Source organism: Cherax quadricarinatus, chromosome 44 (assembly GCF_038502225.1).
Source record: "Cherax quadricarinatus isolate ZL_2023a chromosome 44, ASM3850222v1, whole genome shotgun sequence".
In the NCBI taxonomy this organism is placed as follows: Eukaryota; Metazoa; Arthropoda; class Malacostraca; order Decapoda; family Parastacidae; genus Cherax; species Cherax quadricarinatus.
In genome coordinates, this window is record NC_091335.1 from 7,143,481 (window position 1) to 7,163,672 (window position 20,192).

Below are 20,192 nucleotides of genomic sequence, written 5' to 3' on the forward strand. Positions count from 1 at the left end.
TTTTTCTGTGTTTTTTAAAAGATGGGGTAATATTGTTTATTCCATTCTATGATTTTTTTTCACTATACTGTACACTACTGGGCCATTCATAACAAGTGAATTTTAATTAAATTTTCTAACATCTTAATGGATATAGGCAGAAATTAACTTTGAAATTTAATTTCCTAAAGGCATGCTAAATTATGAAGACTGGTAGTGTACTGTAATCATTGAAGCAAAAGATATGCAGTACAAATTTCCTTAAGTTTAATATTTAATCAGAAAATAGAAATCTCTTGTAATTGTTTATATTTGCAATGGTTTAGTATATACATGAAAGAAGGGAAAGTACCTAGGGCTTGGCAGAGAGCACACATGGTTCTGTGGTACAAGGAAACAGGGGATAGAGGAGAGTGTAAGAATTAGTATAAGGGACCTTGTTTCAGATATTTTTTGTGTGTGTGCACCGGATATGAATGAATGAATATACAGGAGGGTCCCATTTGTACTGCTTTTAAGTTCCTGACCTTGTGTGATAGGGGAAAATCATCGGTGCATGGAAAAGAGCAGTTTTATCATTATCAAATGCATCTACATATAACGCCTGATAACATGTTTACTCTATCATATACATGTACTGTGTTCAGTGCTCGATACAGCCAGGCCTAAAAAACAGATAGAGTGAAATAAATACACAGTACATACAATACTTACTTTAAAATGTGGCGTCAGTCTTCCTTATGCAGCTGTTGCACGAAAACAGCAGAAAAGCGGTAAAAGCCCCAAATATAATAGACAGTGACTCATTTGACAGCCAACAAAAATACAGAACACCGAAAAGAAGGTTCCGAACGCACTGAGCCTTCCTGTAATTTGTATATTTGCTGTTTGAATAGGGCTGTGTGATGGAAAGGAGAGAGAGATGCTAATAAAAGGAAAAATTTAATAGTGAAAATAAACATAAATAATTTAAAAGTTAATTATTAGTTTTGATTATGAGTGACAAACATCCAATAATGCTTATTGCATTATTCAAGGTCAAATATAAGTGTACACTTGGAACATATGTATATCCTTACATATGCTTCTAAACTGTTGTATGTGGGTGCCTCTGCAGAAACAGTTACTATGTACAAGTGAGGTGAAAGTGTTGAATGATGATGAAAGTATTTTCTTTTCGGGGATTTTCTTTCTTTTTGGGTCACTCTGCCTCGCTGGGAGACGGTCGACTTCTTGAAGAAAAAAATTTCGAACTTTTTTTTTTCCCTCACAGGTTGATGTAATCTCGTACCACCAAAATCTTTATTAATATACTCTAAAACGTTGAACTGTTTACACCTTTCAAGGAGGTGCTTTGACGCAGTCCATAGGCTCTTGCTCCAAGGAATTTGAGCTGCTTATCCCTGTCTTAGTTCCCAGATGCTGTATAATCCCAGTGAATATAATAATTATGCACCATACAAAATCATTTAATATTTTCTGTGGGTTTCAGTGTGTAGTATTCCTTGAAGCAAAGTAACACAAAAACATAGTTCATTTGCAGTGAACTTGTAGCACCTGGAGTTCTCTATCATAGCTGTGGAATGATCACTGTTGCAGCATGTTTGTAGGTGCTGTATCAGCAACACTTTCCTCAAAAAATTTGGTTAATTCAAATGATTTGTTTGATGTTGTTAGAGTATTGTTTATCATGCAAATAGACATTATTTTGCCTGCTAGTACAACACTGGAAGTCCTGTCACATGTTCTTACTTCCCCCTCTTTTTCTTTACAGTTTCGTTAGACCATAACACACATCGTATATATCACCATTGATATCAGTCTCATTGCTGATTAGCATAATTCTACTAAAACACCAATGTTCTCTGCCCAAAAGGTGTCATATCTCATGATGCAGTCTCTCTAGTGCACACATTGCTGTTCAAATGACCCACCAAGTACAGTATATGTAGCTGTTACTACTGGTATAACCGTCACTGCTCTCTAGAATGCTCTTATACAACAACATGTGTTGTTACATAAGATCCAAGATGTTTGCCCAATGTAAATCACTTTACAGTGCACTAAATTTGAACCTTCTATTAATTTGTGTGCACTATACAGTGGTGTTTTGCACCTAATTTTCTAGGTGTCAATACATGCATGTTGTGCAAAATTTAAGAGTTGACATCTAGTTTTAAATGCTTTTATTTTTTAAATTTAAGGATAAAATGTCTTTTCATAGAGTATGCCTTGATGCTAGTGAAAGGCTGATGATCTAGGGAATTGGAGCTATTCTACCTTTAGATTATGTCTGATTGCCTCACATTTCCCAGGTGTTATATGGGCCTATAGCTGGGCTCTGGGAGTAGAAAAACTCTGAACTCATTAAAGGTACATCACAGGTGTTAGTACCTCTCAATTAATATATTGTGTTAAGGATGAAATAGTATTGTGTGTGTTTTCAGTGAGGTTAATGGAAGCTACTAAACTAATCCTTTTATATCATAAGATTGAAAATTGTTAGCTTCTGAGAGTTAATTCTTGCAGTTGTAAATGTAAATTACTTTAGTACAAAATGATAACTTAAGATTTTTTATATCTAGCTCCATTTTTTTTTCACTTATCTAAAATGTGGTTTATGAATTTCCATGGCAACCTGTTTACTGACAGTTCTTACTGTAGAAATATGATTGTAAAGAGAATTGTTTATCCATGTGGAGGTGAAGAATCTTTCCTCCGTAAGCTATGAGTGTCGTAAGAAGCGACCAATATGCCGGGAGCAAGGGACTAACAACCCCTTCTGTATAAATTACAAAATGCAAAAAGAAAAACTTTGTTTCTTCTTTTTTGGGTCATCCTGCCTTGGTGAAAGATGGCTGATGTGTTAAAAAAAAAAAAAAGTGGAATTGCCATACCTTGGTTAATTTGATTTTTCATTGTAGGCTTTGAGAGTATGCTGTATAGGCTTTGGGCAAATCTGTGTTGAGATAACTCAGGACTACTAATTTGAACGTGTTTGCACAGGATTTGGTGTCTTTTGTCTATTGTTATCAACCTTGGTAGTTGAAACTATTTTTCTCATAACTGAAGTTTAGAATTAACCTCACGTATGAGAACTGTAGTTTCATGGCAGGGTGCGTCATATCCATATTCCAATGACAACATATTACTGATATTTTATCCACAGGCTTATTAATTTTGTATAGTTTTAGATGAATGTGCTCAATAATAATCATTGGTAGTGAGTTGTTATAAAGCACAATAATATTCCAGAGTTGTTAAGGAAACAATATTTAATGTTAATAGTATCCTTGTGTATAATTCAACTGAAGTGAAAGAAATTTTTGTATTGAATGATAGTATTGGAAGACAAGCTTAGTATTGAAAGACAAACTTGAGTATTGATGACTTGAGATATGTTCATCTGTGTTTGTGATGTTGATATTACTCCTATACTTGTTGGGTGTGGGGTAAAAGGACTTTTTATGTAAAATCTTTGTTTTTTTTTTTTTTTTTTTCAACAAGTCGGCCGTCTCCCACCGAGGCAGGGTGACCCAAAAAAGAAAGAAAATCCCCAAAAAGAAAATACTTTCATCATCATTCAACACTTTCACCACACTCGCACATTATCACTGTTTTTGCAGAGGTGCTCAGAATACAACAGTCTAGAAGCATAAACATATAAAGATACACAACATATCCCTCCAAACTGCCAATATCCCAAACCCCTCCTTTAAAGTGCAGGCATTGTACTTCCCATTTCCAGGACTCAAGTCCGACTATATGAAAATAACCGGTTTCCCTGAATCCCTTCACTAAATATTACCCTGCTCACACTCCAACAGATCGTCAGGTCCCAAGTACCATTCGTCTCCATTCACTCCTATCTAACACGCTCACGCACGCTTGCTGGAAGTCCAAGCCCCTTACCCACAAAACCTCCTTTACCCCCTCTCTCCAACCCTTTCGAGGACGACCCCTACCCCGCCTTCCTTCCCCTATAGATTTATATGCTTTCCATGTCATTCTACTGTGATCCATTCTCTCTAAATGACCAAACCACCTCAACAACCCCTCTTCTGCCCTCTGACTAATACTTTTATTAACTCCACACCTTCTCCTAATTTCCACACTCCGAATTTTCTGCATAATATTTACACCACACATTGCCCTTAAACAGGACATCTCCGCTGCCTCCAACCGTCTCCTCGCTGCTGCATTTACCACCCAAGCTTCACACCCATATAAGAGTGTTGGTACTACTATACTTTCATACATTCCCTTCTTTGCCTCCATAGATAACGTTTTTTGACTCCACATATACCTCAACGCACCACTCACCTTTTTTCCCTCATCAATTCTATGATTAACCTCATCCTTCATAAATCCATCCGCCGACACGTCAACTCCCAAGTATCTGAAAACATTCACTTCTTCCATACTCCTCCTCCCCAATTTGATATCCAATTTTTCTTTATCTAAATCATTTGACACCCTCATCACCTTACTCTTTTCTATGTTCACTTTCAACTTTCTACCTTTACACACATTCCCAAACTCATCCACTAACCTTTGCAATTTTTCTTTAGAATCTCCCATAAGCACAGTATCATCAGCAAAAAGTAACTGTGTCAATTCCCATTTTGAATTTGATTCCCCATAATTTAATCCCACCCCTCTCCCAAACACCCTAGCATTTACTTCCTTTACAACCCCATCTATAAATATATTAAACAACCATGGTGACATTACACATCCCTGTCTAAGACCTACTTTTACCGGGAAGTAGTCTCCCTCTCTTCTACACACCCTAACCTGAGCCTCACTATCCTCATAAAAACTCTTTACAGCATTTAATAACTTACCACCTATTCCATATACTTGCAACATCTGCCACATTGCTCCTCTATCCACTCTATCATATGCCTTTTCTAAATCCATAAATGCAATAAAAACTTCCCTATCTTTATCTAAATACTGTTCACATATATGCTTCAATGTAAACACCTGATCTACACATCCCCTACCCACTCTAAAACCTCCTTGCTCATCCGCAATCCTACATTCTGTCTTACCTCTAATTCTTTCAATTATAACCCTACCGTACACTTTTCCTGGTATACTCAGTAAGCTTATTCCTCTATAATTTTTACAGTCTCTTTTGTCCCCTTTCCCTTTATATAAAGGGACTATACATGCTCTCTGCCAATCCCTAGGTACCTTCCCCTCTTTCATACATTTATTAAACAAAAGTACCAACCACTCCAACACTATATCCCCCCCTGCTTTTAACATTTCTGTCATGATCCCATCAGTTCCAGCTGCTTTACCCCCTTTCATTTTACGTAATGCCTCACGTACCTCCCCCACACTTACATTCTGCTCTTCTTCACTCCTAAAAGATGGTATACCTCCCTGACCAGTGCATGAAATTACTGCCTCCCTTTCTTCCTTAACATTTAAAAGTTCCTCAAAATATTCTCGCCATCTACCCAATACCTCCATCTCCCCATCTACTAACTCCCCTACTCTGTTTTTAACTGACAAATCCATATTTTCCCTAGGCTTTCTTAACTTGTTTAACTCACTCCAAAATTTTTTCTTATTTTCATTAAAATTTCTTGACAGTGCCTCTCCCACTCTATCATCTGCTCTCCTTTTGCACTCTCTCACCACTCTCTTTACCTTTCTTTTACTCTCCATATACTCTGCTCTTCTTATAACACTTCTGCTTTGTAAAAACCTCTCATAAGCTACCTTTTTCTCTTTTATCACACCCTTTACTTCATCATTCCACCAATCACTCCTCTTTCCTCCTGCCCCCACCCTCCTATAACCACAAACTTCTGCCCCACATTCTAATACTGCATTTTTAAAACTATTCCAACCCTCTTCAACCCCCCCACTACTCATCTTTGCACTAGCCCACCTTTCTGCCAATAGTCGCTTATATCTCACCCGAACTTCCTCCTCCCTTAGTTTATACACTTTCACTTCCCTCTTACTTGTTGTTGCCACCTTCCTCTTTTCCCATCTACCTCTTACTCTAACTGTAGCTACAACTAAATAATGATCCGATATATCAGTTGCCCCTCTATAAACATGTACATCCTGGAGCCTACCCATCAACCTTTTATCCACCAATACATAATCTAATAAACTACTTTCATTACGTGCTACATCATACCTTGTATATTTATTTATCCTCTTTTTCATAAAATATGTATTACTTATTACCAAATTTCTTTCTACACATAGCTCAATTAAAGGCTCCCCATTTACATTTACCCCTGGCACCCCAAATTTACCTACTACTCCCTCCATAACATTTTTACCCACTTTAGCATTAAAATCCCCAACCACCATTACTCTCACACTTGATTCAAAACTCCCCACGCATTCACTCAACATTTCCCAAAATCTCTCTCTCTCCTCTACACTTCTCTCTTCTCCAGGTGCATACACGCTTATTATAACCCACTTTTCACATCCAATCTTTATTTTACTCCACATAATCCTTGAATTAATACATTTATAGTCCCTCTTTTCCTGCCATAGCTTATCCTTCAACATTATTGCTACTCCTTCTTTAGCTCTAACTCTATTTGAAACCCCTGACCTAATCCCATTTATTCCTCTCCACTGAAACTCTCCCACCCCCTTCAGCTTTGTTTCACTTAAAGCCAGGACATCCAGCTTCTTCTCATTCATAACATCCACAATCATCTCTTTCTTATCATCTGCACAACATCCACGCACATTCAGACTTCCCACTTTGACAATTTTCTTCTTCTTATTCTTTTTAGTAATCTTTACAGGAAAAGGGGTTACTAGCCCATTGTTCCCGGCATTTTAGTTGACTTTTACAACACGCATGGCTTACGGAGGAAAGATTCTTATTCCACTTCCCCATGGATATAAAAGGAAAATTAATAAGACCAAGAACTATTAAGATAAAATCAAAGAAAACTCAGATGAGTGTGTATAAATAAATGTGTACATGTATCTTTGTATCTTGTGTAAAAGATATGTAAAGGTGGCCCAGATTTAGATTTTTTCCTGATGGGCAAGTTTATTGGGCAGTGGTACACATCAGTGAGTGAACATATCACCATAAATGCAGAATACAGCTAAAGCAGATGACACTATTGATGATGTCAGCTTCATTCTTGGTTGTTACAGTATACAAGTATCACTACCTTTACAAGTAAGAGTCTGAGTATCTACAAGTATCATTACTTTTACAGATTACCATTTTCTAATTGCAGCAAATCCTGTATGCTTTTATAAAACTCTATGAATCGTAGTTACAATGTACTTGCACTGCTCAGACTTCTTTTTTCAACATTAGCTGTCTCCCACTGAGGTAGGGTGACCCAAAAAAGAAGAAATGCTTTTGTCAAGTTTTTTTTTTTTTTATACAGGAGAAAGGGTTATTAGCCCCTTGTTCCTGCTGATCAGACATGTCTAGTATTAATTCTGTATTCCTGTAATCTGCTATTTTTTTTAAGTGTTGGAAAGAGTTTATATACTCTTCTCCATGTATTTCACATTGTCTTTCCTCTTTTGAGTTGCCACAACAGCCTGCCACATACACAGTAGAGGTCTTTTCTTTACAACACGTCAGGCGTCTCTCGCCTAAATAAATCCTGGGCATCACCGTCTTCACTTTTCTATCCACCTTTTTTACCATAAATAAATGTTTTATTGAATGCGACTAACATGTCTGGACCAAGGGGCTAGTAACCCCTTCTGCATAAATTACTACTAAATGTAAAAAGGAAAAACTTTATGCAGTAGTTTTCTTCTTTTTCGGGTCACCCTGCCTTGGTGGGAGATGTTTTATCTATTGCAACCTTGTTGTAATACTGCACAGATTCACCATTGACTAATATGCTACTCTCATTCAGTTCATTATCTCTAAAATTAAAAGTTTAAAATGCTCTTCTCGAGGTTGTTCATATTAACTGTTCAAATGCAAGTATGTGTGCAATAAATTAGATCAGAAAATCTTCCATTTGCACATTCCATGATTACATGCACTAATGTACAAACACTAGCATGACTGGAACAGTACATAAATAACCCGCACATAGGAGACTAAAACGTACAACATTAACTTGTCACACATGTGACTAGTTAATGGTCCAGTCGAAGCTATACGTTGTCATAAAGTTGCTTTCCATGGCCAGGTTATATATGAATAGTATGTACTTCTAAATGCTCTCCAGTCCATCTAGTTTTGCATGTATATTTACATTACAACACATAACTTGAACATCCTTGTGTAGAGAGACATTTTCCAACTTAATTTTTGGGCCATCCTTAATGGTAATAAAGAATAATACATGTTACATTATTATGGCTGGAACCATTCATAACTGTCCCACAGGTTGCAAATGGCCATGACTTGAGTATTGGTTCAGAATGAACCAAACCATGATCTGCTTTGTATTTCCACTCTGTAGTCTAGGTAATATTTGGTAATAGGTCTGTTAGCCTCATTAGTCCATGAAATCACCATTATCACGACAGTGAAAGGACAGTGGCCTTTCTATCATTGATGGTTCATGTGTGTTTACCCTCAGCAGTGACAGCTGGTGGTCTGCAACTTTCTCCCACTGTATTGCAAAAATATTTATGCCATTTTCTTGCTCCCTTTCTTGCCCAATTTTTTTTCAGAATTTCCTCTACTTTTTCACTGTCAGTATAGAAAGTGATGCATGTTTCAGTCGTATGATAGCCAAATTAGAATGTAAAATTCTTTGACATATTATGTGCTTCAAGTTTTGAACATTTGAAAGTATGTGGAATGTGTGGAAAAGATACTATGAGAAGGAACTCCCTTTGCAGAGGAAAGTTATAGTGGAGGAAACAGTGCCCAAGACATGACAGTTTATTGTGATTTAGTGAGGTAAGAGTTATAATGGAATTACCAACCATATTTACTTCTACTTACACTTAGGTCACACTACACATACATGTACACTTAGGTCACACTACACATACATGTACACGTTTATTTATACACACTCATCTGAGTTTTCTTTGATTTTATCTTGATATTTCTTGTTCTTATTTCTTTTCCTTTTATATCCATGGGGAAGTAGAATAAGAATCTTTCCTCCGTAAGCCATCCGTGTTGTAAAAGTCAACTAAAATGCCGGGAACAATGGGCTAGTAACCCCTTTTCCTGTAATGATTACTAAAAAAAAGAAGAAGAAGAATGTCGAAGTGGGATGTCTGAATGTGCGTGGATGTTGTGCGAATGATAAGAAAGAGATGATTGTGGATGTTATGAATGAGAAGAAGCTGGATGTCCTGGCTTTAAGTGAAACAAAGCTGAAGGGGGTCAGGGATTTCAAATAGAGTTAGAGCTAAAGGAGTAGTAGCAATAATGTTGAAGGATAAGCTATGGCAGGAAAAGAGGGAGTATAAATGTATTAATTCAAGGATTATGTGGAGTAAGATAAAGGTTGGATGTGAAAAGTGGGTTATAGTAAGCATATATGCACTTGGAGAAGAGAGAAGTGTAGAGGAGAGAGAGAGATTTTGGGAAATGTTGAGTGAATGCGTGGGGAGTTTTGAACCAAGTGTGAGAGTACTTGTGGTTGGGGATTTCAGTGCTAAAGTGGGTAAAAATGTTGTGGAGGGAGTAGTAGGTAAATTTGGGGTGCCAGGGGTAAATGAAAATGGGGAGCCTTTAATTGAGCTATGTGTAGAAAGAGATTTGGTAATAAGTAATACATATTTTATGAAAAAAAGGATATATAAATATACAAGATATGATAAAGCATGTAATGAAAGTAGTTTGCTAGATTATGTATTGGTGGATAAAAGGTTGATGGGTAGGCTCCAGGATGTACATGCTTATAGAGGGGCAACTGATATATTGGATCATTATTTAGTTGTAGCTACAGTTAGAGTAAGAGGTAGAGGGGACAAGTGGAAAATGGCAACAAGAAGTAAGAGAGAGGTGAAAGTGTATAAACTAAGTGAGAGGTGAAAGTGTATAAACTAAGGGAGGAGGAAATTCGGTTGAGATATAAGGAACTATTGGCAGAAAGGTGGGCTAGTGCAAGTATGAATAGTGGGGGGGAGGGTTGAAGAGGGTTGGAATAGTTTTAAAAATGCAGTATTAGAATGTGGGGGAGAAGTTTATGGTTATAGGAGGGTGGGTGCAGGAGGAAAGAGGAGTGATTGGTAGAATGATGAAGCAAAGGGTGTGATAAAAGAAAAAAAGGTAGCTTATGAGAGGTTTTTACCAAGCAGAAGTGTTATAAGAAGAGCAGAGTATATTGAGAGTAAAAGAAAGGTGAAGAGAGTGGTGAGAGAGTGCAAAAGGAGAGCAGATGATAGAGTGGGAGAGGCACTGTCAAGAAATTGTAATGAAAATAAGAAAAAAATTTGGAGTGAGTTAAACAAGTTCAGAAAGCCTAGGGAACGTATGGATTTGTCAGTTAAAAACAGAGTAGGGGAGTTAGTAGATGGGGAGAGGGAGGTATTAGGTAGATGGCGGGAGTATTTTGAGGAACTTTTAAATGTCAATAAAGAAAGGGAGGCGGTAATTTCATGCATTGGCCAGGGAGGTATACCATCTTTTAGGGGTGAAGAAGAGCAGGATGTGAGTGTGGGGGAAGTGCATGAGGCATTATGTAGAATGAAAGGGGGTAAAGTAGCTGGAACTGACAGGATCATGACAGAAATCTTAAAAGCAGGGGGGGATATAATGTCAAGTGTGAGTAGGTGATAAATCGGGTAAGTGAAGTCAGTGTGTGCGGTGAGCATCCAGGGAGCACTGATGGTCTGCTGCGTCTTATGTGCTGATATGAATCATATCTGAACTATTATTGTTTTGTAATAGGAGTAGGGTAGAGGTTTTTTGCTAAAAAAAAAAACTCTACCCTACTTCACACAAATACCATTCTGCTGAATGGTATTTGTGAGAAGATTATGACCGATTCCAGGCATCTGTGTTTTGTCTTCTCATTAAGGAAAGCGACATGATACAGGACAGACATGTGGAATCTGCCTTAATCTGCATGAAAAATACCATTCAACAGAATCATGGAGGTTTCAGTTTGGCAAAACCATAAGTTCGCCCTTCTATCACATAAGCACACAAGACACAGTAGACCAGTAGGTTCACCACCTACACCCTGATACCTCACTTACCTCACATGTCACTTGCCTGCACTTGTCTTTATACTTATATCATGATTGTTATTCGGCATTTTTTATTGATTGAAAAGTCTGTTGCACTAGTGAAGAGTTGTCTCAATAAAAGTTGTTTTGCTGTAGTGTGTATTTCAAGCTATACTTACATTCAAAGGCAGGTGGGGATGTTGTGATTCGGAGCGTCATTTGAGTTGTGATGTTCATGCATTTCTGATAAGACAGCTACTGAATGAGTGATGGTGAATGTGCATCCTTCTCTGGGTCACCCTTCTTTGGCGGGAAACCACCGATATGATAAAAAATATAATAGTTGGTGTTGGAAATGCATTTGCATATATGGAGATAATACAGCCTCTCCTCACTTAACAACGGAGTTCTGTTCCTAAGACCACATCAGTAAATGAATTCGTTGTTAAGCAAGGAGCATATTATAGTAGTAGTGGGTTTGTGTTAACCATCTTTGATATTGTTTTAATGTCCCCTTTGCTCCATTTATAACATTTGTGGTATATTTTTAAATGTTTATACAGTAGTATACTGTATACTTTAATATATAGAATAAAGAAAATCAGCTCTAATATACATAATTTAGGTATGCATACTGGTCAGAGATCCCATCGTATGTCCGAGATGTCGGTAAACGAGTACATCGCTAAGTGAGGAGAGGCTGTATATTGATAGAGGGATGTGATACGTACTGTACATTTATTATGCTTTTACTACTGGATATACTCAGTTATGATACTTGGAGTGTAGGCAACCTTCTAGAATTACTTGCATTCAATGAAATTATGCAATCTAACTGCTACTGGTAAGCTATTCCATAATTTTAGGCACCTTTATTTGAATGAAGTTCCTTCAAATATTGTTGCACTCGAGGCACGTCAAAGAGAGATTTATTTCTTGTCGTGTCTATAGGAGACAGTGATGGTCAGTTCATCCACCTTTGTTAATTTTTGCAAGATAAGATGATGGCACATAAACTCATATTGAAACTAATTAATATAAGACATAAATTATAAAGTTACAATTAAGCACTTAGTAAATGAGAACATTATACCAGTGACTGTGACCTATAGACCACGTCTCGGTAAATGTCTTTCGACGGGTGGCGTGAGTTGCTTCCCTCTTTCCTTTCCAGGCTCTGTTCAAAGAGAGGTATGAGACAATGTCCATGGAGAACCAACAAGCCTGCAGACTCAGATTCCAAAAGCTGAGAGAGAGGCTTTTGGTGAGTATTGGCGTATTATGCATCCTGTTATTTTCAGACGAGGTGGATAGTTTGTCGACTCGTGTCCGGGCCTGTAGTTGGTGAAGGCTAATCTAACAGCTCCGTTGTGCTCTCAAAGTGTCAGATCAGGAGAGAGTAACAATATCTGTAGAGTGATTGCACTTCAACAGCATGAAATCTGAGTACCGTGATACCATAGGCCAAACTTTATAGCTTACAAAAACAGTGTTACAGTATAGTAAGATTTTTTATGTTTAACTACAAAATGAAGATGGAACACTAGGCTTACTGACACTTTGAGGGTTGAATTTACAGTTTTTTCAGATAAAGGAGGAGGAGGAGGAGAACTGAATCTCGCAAATTCTGACCAGCTAAATCATTAAAATCTAAATTAGACGACATATGCATTTGATCTTAATAATAAAAAAAATTGAAAATAGTACAAACAAAATTTATTTTAAAATCATTTTTTATGAACTTGTGTTTACTATACGGTACCTTATATAAATAAGATGAATGAGTGAGATTCAGATCAGTTCATAGTACAGTACATTGTATTAACAGGTGCTGAGGTAGGAAACAAACGATCAATGTATATACATACTGAATAAAGAGTAAACTTTCAGAGACGTGAAATTCGTGCCGGCCGGAGACGAATACGAGATCGGAAGCCTGGGTTTAGTATAGTGTCGTCAGTGAATGATAAAGTCTCAAGATTCCTGCAGGTAGGTAGATGACTGAAAAATGACCTTTGTTGCTACTTGATGTTATACGTACATGTAACCTTCAAAATCTTTCATCCATTTACCAATATTTTGGCATCTAGTCTCTTTCCTTCAGTAAGTGGCCATGAGGAAAATTTTAACCAGACATTTCAGATGCCTTCAAGCATTAAACATTTAAAGGAACACTTCAACTATTTGTCAAAGAATTTTGCATTCCACTTTGGCTATTGTATATGGTAAACATAGGTAGTAGGTTGGTAAACAGCAACCACCCAGGGAGGTACTACCGTCCTGCCAAGTGAGTGTACAACGAAAACCTGTAATTGTTTTACACGATGGTAGGATTGCTGGTGTCTTTTGTCTGTCTCATGAACATGCAAGATTTCAGGTATGTCTTGCTACTTCTACTTGCACTTAGGTCACACTACACATACATGTTCAAGCATATATATACACACCCCTCTGCGTATTCTTCTATTTTCTTTCTAGTTCTTGTTTATTTCCTATCTCCATGGGGAAGTGGAACAGAATTCTTCCTCCGTAAGCCATGCGTGTTGTAAGAGGCGACTAAAATGCCGGGAGTAAGGGGCTAGTAACCCCTTCTCCCGTATAAATTACAAAATTTAAAAGAGAAACTTTCGTTTTTCTTTTTGGGCCACCCTGTCTTGGTGGGATACGGCCGGTGTGTTGAAAGAAAGAATATGGTAAACAGTCAACACCTGTTTTGTGTGAAACATTTATATAGCAAGAATGATAGCCTCACCAGAATGGAAGAAATGTGAAAAGATGAAAGGCATATTTACATATTTTTTTTTTATTCAAAAGGGAAATATGATGGTGGTGAAAGTGGAGTAAAGCAGCTAGTGGCACTGCAGTGCAATATTACCTAGTTGTAGCAACAGCAGCAGAGCTAAGCTCATGGCACTCTGTCTTCAGTATTTACTCTTTTGTCAAGGTTTTTCAAGCTTCTAATAGCCAAAGATCCAGCAGTAACAGAAGGAGTATCTAAGTTTTCTTTCTTTGGTGGTAATGCAAGGAAAACCAGTCTGCTACATATCATTGTTAAAGTTGTAATGATCTCTTGATTATTGGGCAAGCGTGTGTATTGCAGATATTTTCCATATTTCTAGGCTCTTAGGGTGTAAAAAACTACTACAGTGGACCCCCGGTTAACGATATTTTTTCACTCCGGAAGTATGTTCAGGTGCCAGTACTGACCGAATTTGTTCCCATAAGGAATATTGTGAAGTAGATTAGTCCATTTCAGACCCCCAAACATACATGTACAAACGCACTTACATAAATACACTTACATAATTGGTCGCATTCGGAGGTAATCGTTATGCGGGGGTCCACTGTATACCAGTTTTGACTTTATTTTCACAAGGCCATTTATTTATAGAGATCTTAACTCAGATTTAGAAGAGGGGTGAATGTTGACTAGAAATAATAATAATGCATTTAATGTGCATTTTGTAGTGTGTTCCGTTACATGTAAAGATTTCAGGCTTCATATGTATATACGTATGTGAAAAATTTCAGATATTCCCATGCTATGATAGAGTGGATAGAGGAGCAATGTGGCAAATGTTACAAGTATATGGAATAGGTGGTAAGTTATTAAATGCTGTAAAGAGTTTTTATGAGGATAGTGAGGCTCAGGTTAGGGTGTGTAGAAGAGAGGGAGAATACTTCCCGGTAAAAGTAGGTCTTAGACAGGGATGTGTAATGTCACCATGGTTGTTTAATATATTTATAGATGGGGTTGTAAAGGAAGTAAATGCTAGGGTGTTCGGGAGAGGGGTGGGATTAAATTTTGGGGAATCAAATTCAAAATGGGAATTGACACAGTTACTTTTTGCTGATGATACTGTGCTTATGGGAGATTCTAAAGAAAAATTGCAAAGGTTAGTGGATGAGTTTGGGAATGTGTGTAAAGGTAGAAAGTTGAAAGTGAACATAGAAAAGAGTAAGGTGATAAGGGTGTCAAATGATTTAGATAAAGAAAAATTGGATATCAAATTGGGGAGGAGGAGTATGGAAGAAGTGAATGTTTTCAGATACTTGGGAGTTGACGTGTCGGCGGATGGATTTATGAAGGATGAGGTTAATCATAGAATTGATGAGGGAAAAAAGGTGAGTGGTGCGTTGAGGTATATGTGGAGTCAAAAAACGTTATCTATGGAGGCAAAGAAGGGAATGTATGAAAGTATAGTAGTACCAACACTCTTATATGGGTGTGAAGCTTGGGTGGTAAATGCAGCAGCGAGGAGACGGTTGGAGGCAGTGGAGATGTCCTGTTTAAGGGCAATGTGTGGTGTAAATATTATGCAGAAAATTCGGAGTGTGGAAATTAGGAAAAGGTGTGGAGTTAATAAAAGTATTAGTCAGAGGGCAGAAGAGGGGTTGTTGAGGTGGTTTGGTCATTTAGAGAAAATGGATCAAAGTAGAATGACATGGAAAGCATATAAATCTATAGGGGAAGGAAGGCGGGGTAGGGGTCGTCCTCGAAAGGGTTGGAGAGAGGGGGTAAAGGAGGTTTTGTGGGCAAGGGGCTTGGACTTCCAGCAAGCGTATGTGAGCGTGTTAGATAGGAGTGAATGGAGACGAATGGTACTTGAGACCTGACGATCTGTTGGAGTATGAGCAGGGTAATATTTAGTGAAGGGATTAAGGGAAACCGGTTATTTTCATATAGTCGGACTCGAGTCCTGGAAATGGGAAGTATAATGCCTGCACTTTAAAGGAGGGGTTTGGGATATTGGCAGTTTGGAGGGATATGTTGTGTATCTTTATATGTGTATGCTTCTGAACTGTTGTATTCTGAGCACCTCTGCAAAAACAGTGATAATGTGTGAGTGTGGTGAAAGTGTTGAATGATGATGAAAGTATTTTCTTTTTGGGGATTTTCTTTCTTTTTTGGGTCACCCTGCCTCGGTGGGAGACGGCCGACTTGTTGAAAAAAAAAAAAAAATCCCATGCTGTATGAATTATGGATAGGTTCAGAAGACAGTTGTATTTTTTATAGAAGAGTTGACAGCTGTTCTTGTCTAACCATTTGCATGTCTGATGGCTGGTTAGGTAGGGCAGACCTTGCAGTAGCACGACTAATCCACAGTCCAAGAATGCATCTTGTAGGATTGAAAGTATTCATGCAATATACTCTTGACAAGTTGTCTGCCCCAGTGATCTCATACGAGAGAATGTGTGCATCTGACTGGCTGAGAGACAGACAGAGAATTTGAGATTAACAGACTGAGAGAGAATGACAGATGGGTTGGGAGACAGACTGTGTGTGTGTGTGTGTGTGTGTGTGTGTGTGTGTGTGTGTGTGTGTGTACTCACCTAATTTTACTCACCTAATTGTGGTTGCAGGGGCCGAGACTCAGCTCCTGGCCCCGCCTCTTCACCGACTGCTACTAGGTCCTCTCTCCCCTGCTCCACGAGCTTTATCATACCTTGTCTTAAAACTATGTGTAGTTCCTGCCTCCACTACATCGCTAGCCAGACTATTCCACTTCCTAACTACTCTCTGACTGAAGAAATACTTCCTAACATCCCATTGACTCATCTGAGTCTTCAGCTTCCAATTGTGACCCCTTGTTTCTGTGTCCCATCTCTGGAACATCCTGTCTCTGTCCACCTTGTCTATTCCACGCAGTATTTTGTATGTTGTTATCATGTCTCCCCTGACCCTCCTGTCCTCCAGTGTTGTCAGACCGATTTCCCTTAACCTTTCTTCATAGGACATTCCCCTTAGCTCTGGAACTAGCCTTGTTGCAAACCTTTGCATTTTCTCTAATTTCTTGACGTGTTTGACCAGGTGTGGGTTCCAAACTGGTGCTGCGTACTCCAGTATTGGCCTGACGTACACAGTGTATAAAGTCTTGAACGATTCCTTACTGAGGTACCGGAACACTATTCTCAGGTTTGCCAAGCGCCCATATGCCGCAGCAGTTATCTGGTTAATGTGTGCTTCTGGCGATGTACTCGGTATTATACTCACTCCTAGGTCTTTCTCCTTGAGTGAGGTTTGCAGCCTTTGGCCACCTAGCCTATACTCTGTCTGCAGTCTTTTTTGCCCTCCTCCGATCTTCATGACTTTGCATTTGGCGGGGTTAAATTCTAGGAGCCAGTTTCTGGACCACACATCCAGCCTGTCCAGGTCTCTTTGTAGACCTGTCTGGTCCACGTCCGATTTAATTCTCCTCATTAACTTCACATCATCTGCAAACAGGGACACTTCTGAGTCTATCTCTTCCGTCATGTCGTTCACATATACCAAGAATAGCACTGGTCCCAGGACTGACCCCTGTGGGACCCCGCTCGTCACTGGCGCCCACTGTGATACCTCATCACAGACCATGACTCGCTGTTGCCTCCCTGTTAGGTATTCTCTGATCCATTGCAGTGCCCTTCCTGTTATATGTGCCTGTTCCTTTAGCTTCTGTACTAATCTCTTATGAGGAACTGTGTCAAAGGCCTTCTTGCAGTCCAAGAAAATGCAATCAACCCACCCCTCCCTCTCATTTCTTACTTCAGTTACCTTGTCATAAAACTCTAGTAGGATTTGCCTTCCATGAATCCATGCTGGCTGTCGTTTATAATCTTGTTCTGCTCCAGGTGCTCCACCACTCTCCTCCTGATAATCTTTTCCAAGACTTTGCATACTATACATGTGAGTGACACTGGTCTATAATTTAGTGCTTCATTTCAGTCTCCCTTCTTAAAGATGGAGACTACATTTGCCTTCTTCCATACTTCAGGTAGTTGCCCAGTTTCAAGGGATGTGATGAAGATTTTGGTTAGTGGCACACGTAGTGTCCCTGCTCCCTCTCTAAGGACCCACGGAGAGATGTTGTCCGGTCCCACCGCCTTTGAGGTATCAAGGTCACTTAGGAGCTTCTCCACCTCCTCCTCAGTTGTGTGTAATTCATCTAACACTTGTTGGTATATCCCTTGTTGCTGTACGCCACTGTTTTGTCTTCCCGTTAACCCTTCAGCCTCCACTGTAAATACTTCCTGAAATCTCATGTTGAGCTCCTCACATACCTCCTGGTCGTTTCTTGTGAGCTCCCCACCTTCTTTCCTCAGCCTGATTACCTGGTTCTTGACTGTTGTCTTCCTCCTGATGTGGCTGTAGAGTAGTTTCGGGTCAGACTTGACTTTCGATGCTATGTCATTTTCATACTGCCGCTGCGCCTCCCTCCTTATCTGTGCATACTCGTTTCTGGCTCGTCGACTAATCTCTTTATTCTCCTGAGTCCTTTGCCTTCTGTACTTTTTCCATTCTTTAGAGCACTTAGTTTTTGCCTCCCTGCACCTTCGGGTAAACCAAGGGCTCGTTCTGTCATTCTCATTATTTCTGTTACCCTTGGGAACAAACCTTTCCTCTGCCTCCTTGCATTTTGTTGTTACAAAGTCCATCCTTTCATTTACTGATTTTCCTACCAACTCCTGTCCCCACTGAACCTCCTGCAGGAAGGTCCTCATTCCTGTGTAGTCCCCCTTTTATAGTTTAGCTTTTCCCTTTCTACTCCTGTTACCCTCTCCACTTTTAGCTCAACGATGTATTCAGAGCTCATAACTACGCAGTCACTAGCTCCAAGGGGCCTTTCATACGTGATGTGCTCAATGTCTGAGCTACTCAGGGTGAACACGAGGTCCAGTCTTGCTGGTTCATCCTCCCCTCTCTGGTAGTATCCCTAACATGTTGGTGCACGAGATTTGCCAGCACCACATCCATCATCTTTGCTCTCCATTTTTCGGGACCCCCATGTGGCTCCAGGTTTTCCCAATCAATCTCCCTGTGATTGAAGTCGCCCATGTGTGTGTGTGTGTGAGAGAGAGAGAGAGAGATAATATATATCTGTCTTGTTATGATACAACTGTAATAATGTTGGCATTTCTGGTAATATTTCAATTGAAATACTGCACCTCAGATTTTTTGTATGTGAGAAAAAAAAATTAGTTACTGTATTGTAAGTGATGATTATTATTAAAATATTGACTCTGCCAAAAGGAGAACATGAGTTAGTCTGAGGCCTTTTTAAACATTGAAGAAACCCAGTCAAGGAAATGAAGATGACACTGAACTTGTCAATTGCTCAGTGGACACACACTGGGTATAGAATTGTCTAGAATTGATTCCAGTTTATGCTGTCTTGTGTATGCTTGCCTTGTAGACCCCATTTGAAGACCTGGGCTATGTTGTTATTATATGTCTTGTGTGTTGCAGTTTGAGTTATTGCAGTGCTTATGTTTGGGATTCTAGGAGTGTATCTCATTGTTTCCTCCTGTGTTACATCTAGTCTACAACAACCATACTTTGTGTATTATGACAATCTACAGTATCCATACTTTGTATATTATGACATAGTATACAGCAACTATACTTTGTATATTATGACATAGTATACAGCAACTATACTTTGTATATTATGACATGGTATACAGCAACCATACTTTATGTATTGTGACATAGAATACAGTAACCATACTTTGTGTATTATGATATAGTATACAGCAACCCATCTGTACTTCTTAGGGTTATATCTAGCATGCCGCTAACCCATAATTTATTTTCTCACTGATTTTTTTCCCTTCAAGAATGTGCTTGCAAAATTGTGAATATTGAACACTGTACATTACCATACTGTATATCTGCATTAACTTTATGGCTTTTTTTTATTAGTATTACTATTATTATTTTTTTAATACTTTGGCCATTCCCAATGAGTCAGGGTGACCCTTATTATTATTATTATTTTTTAACATGCTGGCTGTCTCCCACCAAGGCATGGTGACCCGAAAAAGAAAGACACTTTCACCATCATTCACACACAATCACTGTCTTTGCAGAGTTGCACAGATATGACAGCTCAGATGTCACTCCAAACAGCCAATATCCCAAGTTCCTCCTTTAAAGTGCAGGCATTGTACTTCCCACCTCTAGGACTCAGGCCCAGCTAACCAGTTTCCCTGAATCCCTTCACAAAATGTTACCCTGTTGTTTTCACTTTTGTTAGTTGCAACTGCCTTACAATTTTGAAATGCCACTTGACAGCTTTGATCATGTTATAAATTGTTATGAGTCG

The 20,192-nt window shown here is 38.8% G+C and overlaps 1 protein-coding gene across 5 annotated transcripts in view; it reads left to right on the forward strand.

The window, feature by feature from the left end:
- LOC128697473 (G patch domain-containing protein 2-like) overlaps positions 1-20,192 on the forward strand; it is a 60,627-nt gene that overhangs the window by 13,379 nt on the left and 27,056 nt on the right. For 3 of the 5 annotated variants that reach the window (XM_070094055.1, XM_070094057.1, XM_070094056.1), the window contains exons 7-8: positions 12,281-12,370; positions 12,997-13,095. The exons of 1 other annotated variant lie outside the window; for it this stretch is intronic. In XM_070094055.1, the coding sequence (XP_069950156.1) occupies positions 12,281-12,370; positions 12,997-13,095 (189 nt within the window). The remainder of the gene's footprint in view (positions 1-12,280; positions 12,371-12,996; positions 13,096-20,192) is intronic. One more of the 5 variants, XM_070094058.1, reaches the window with a different exon arrangement.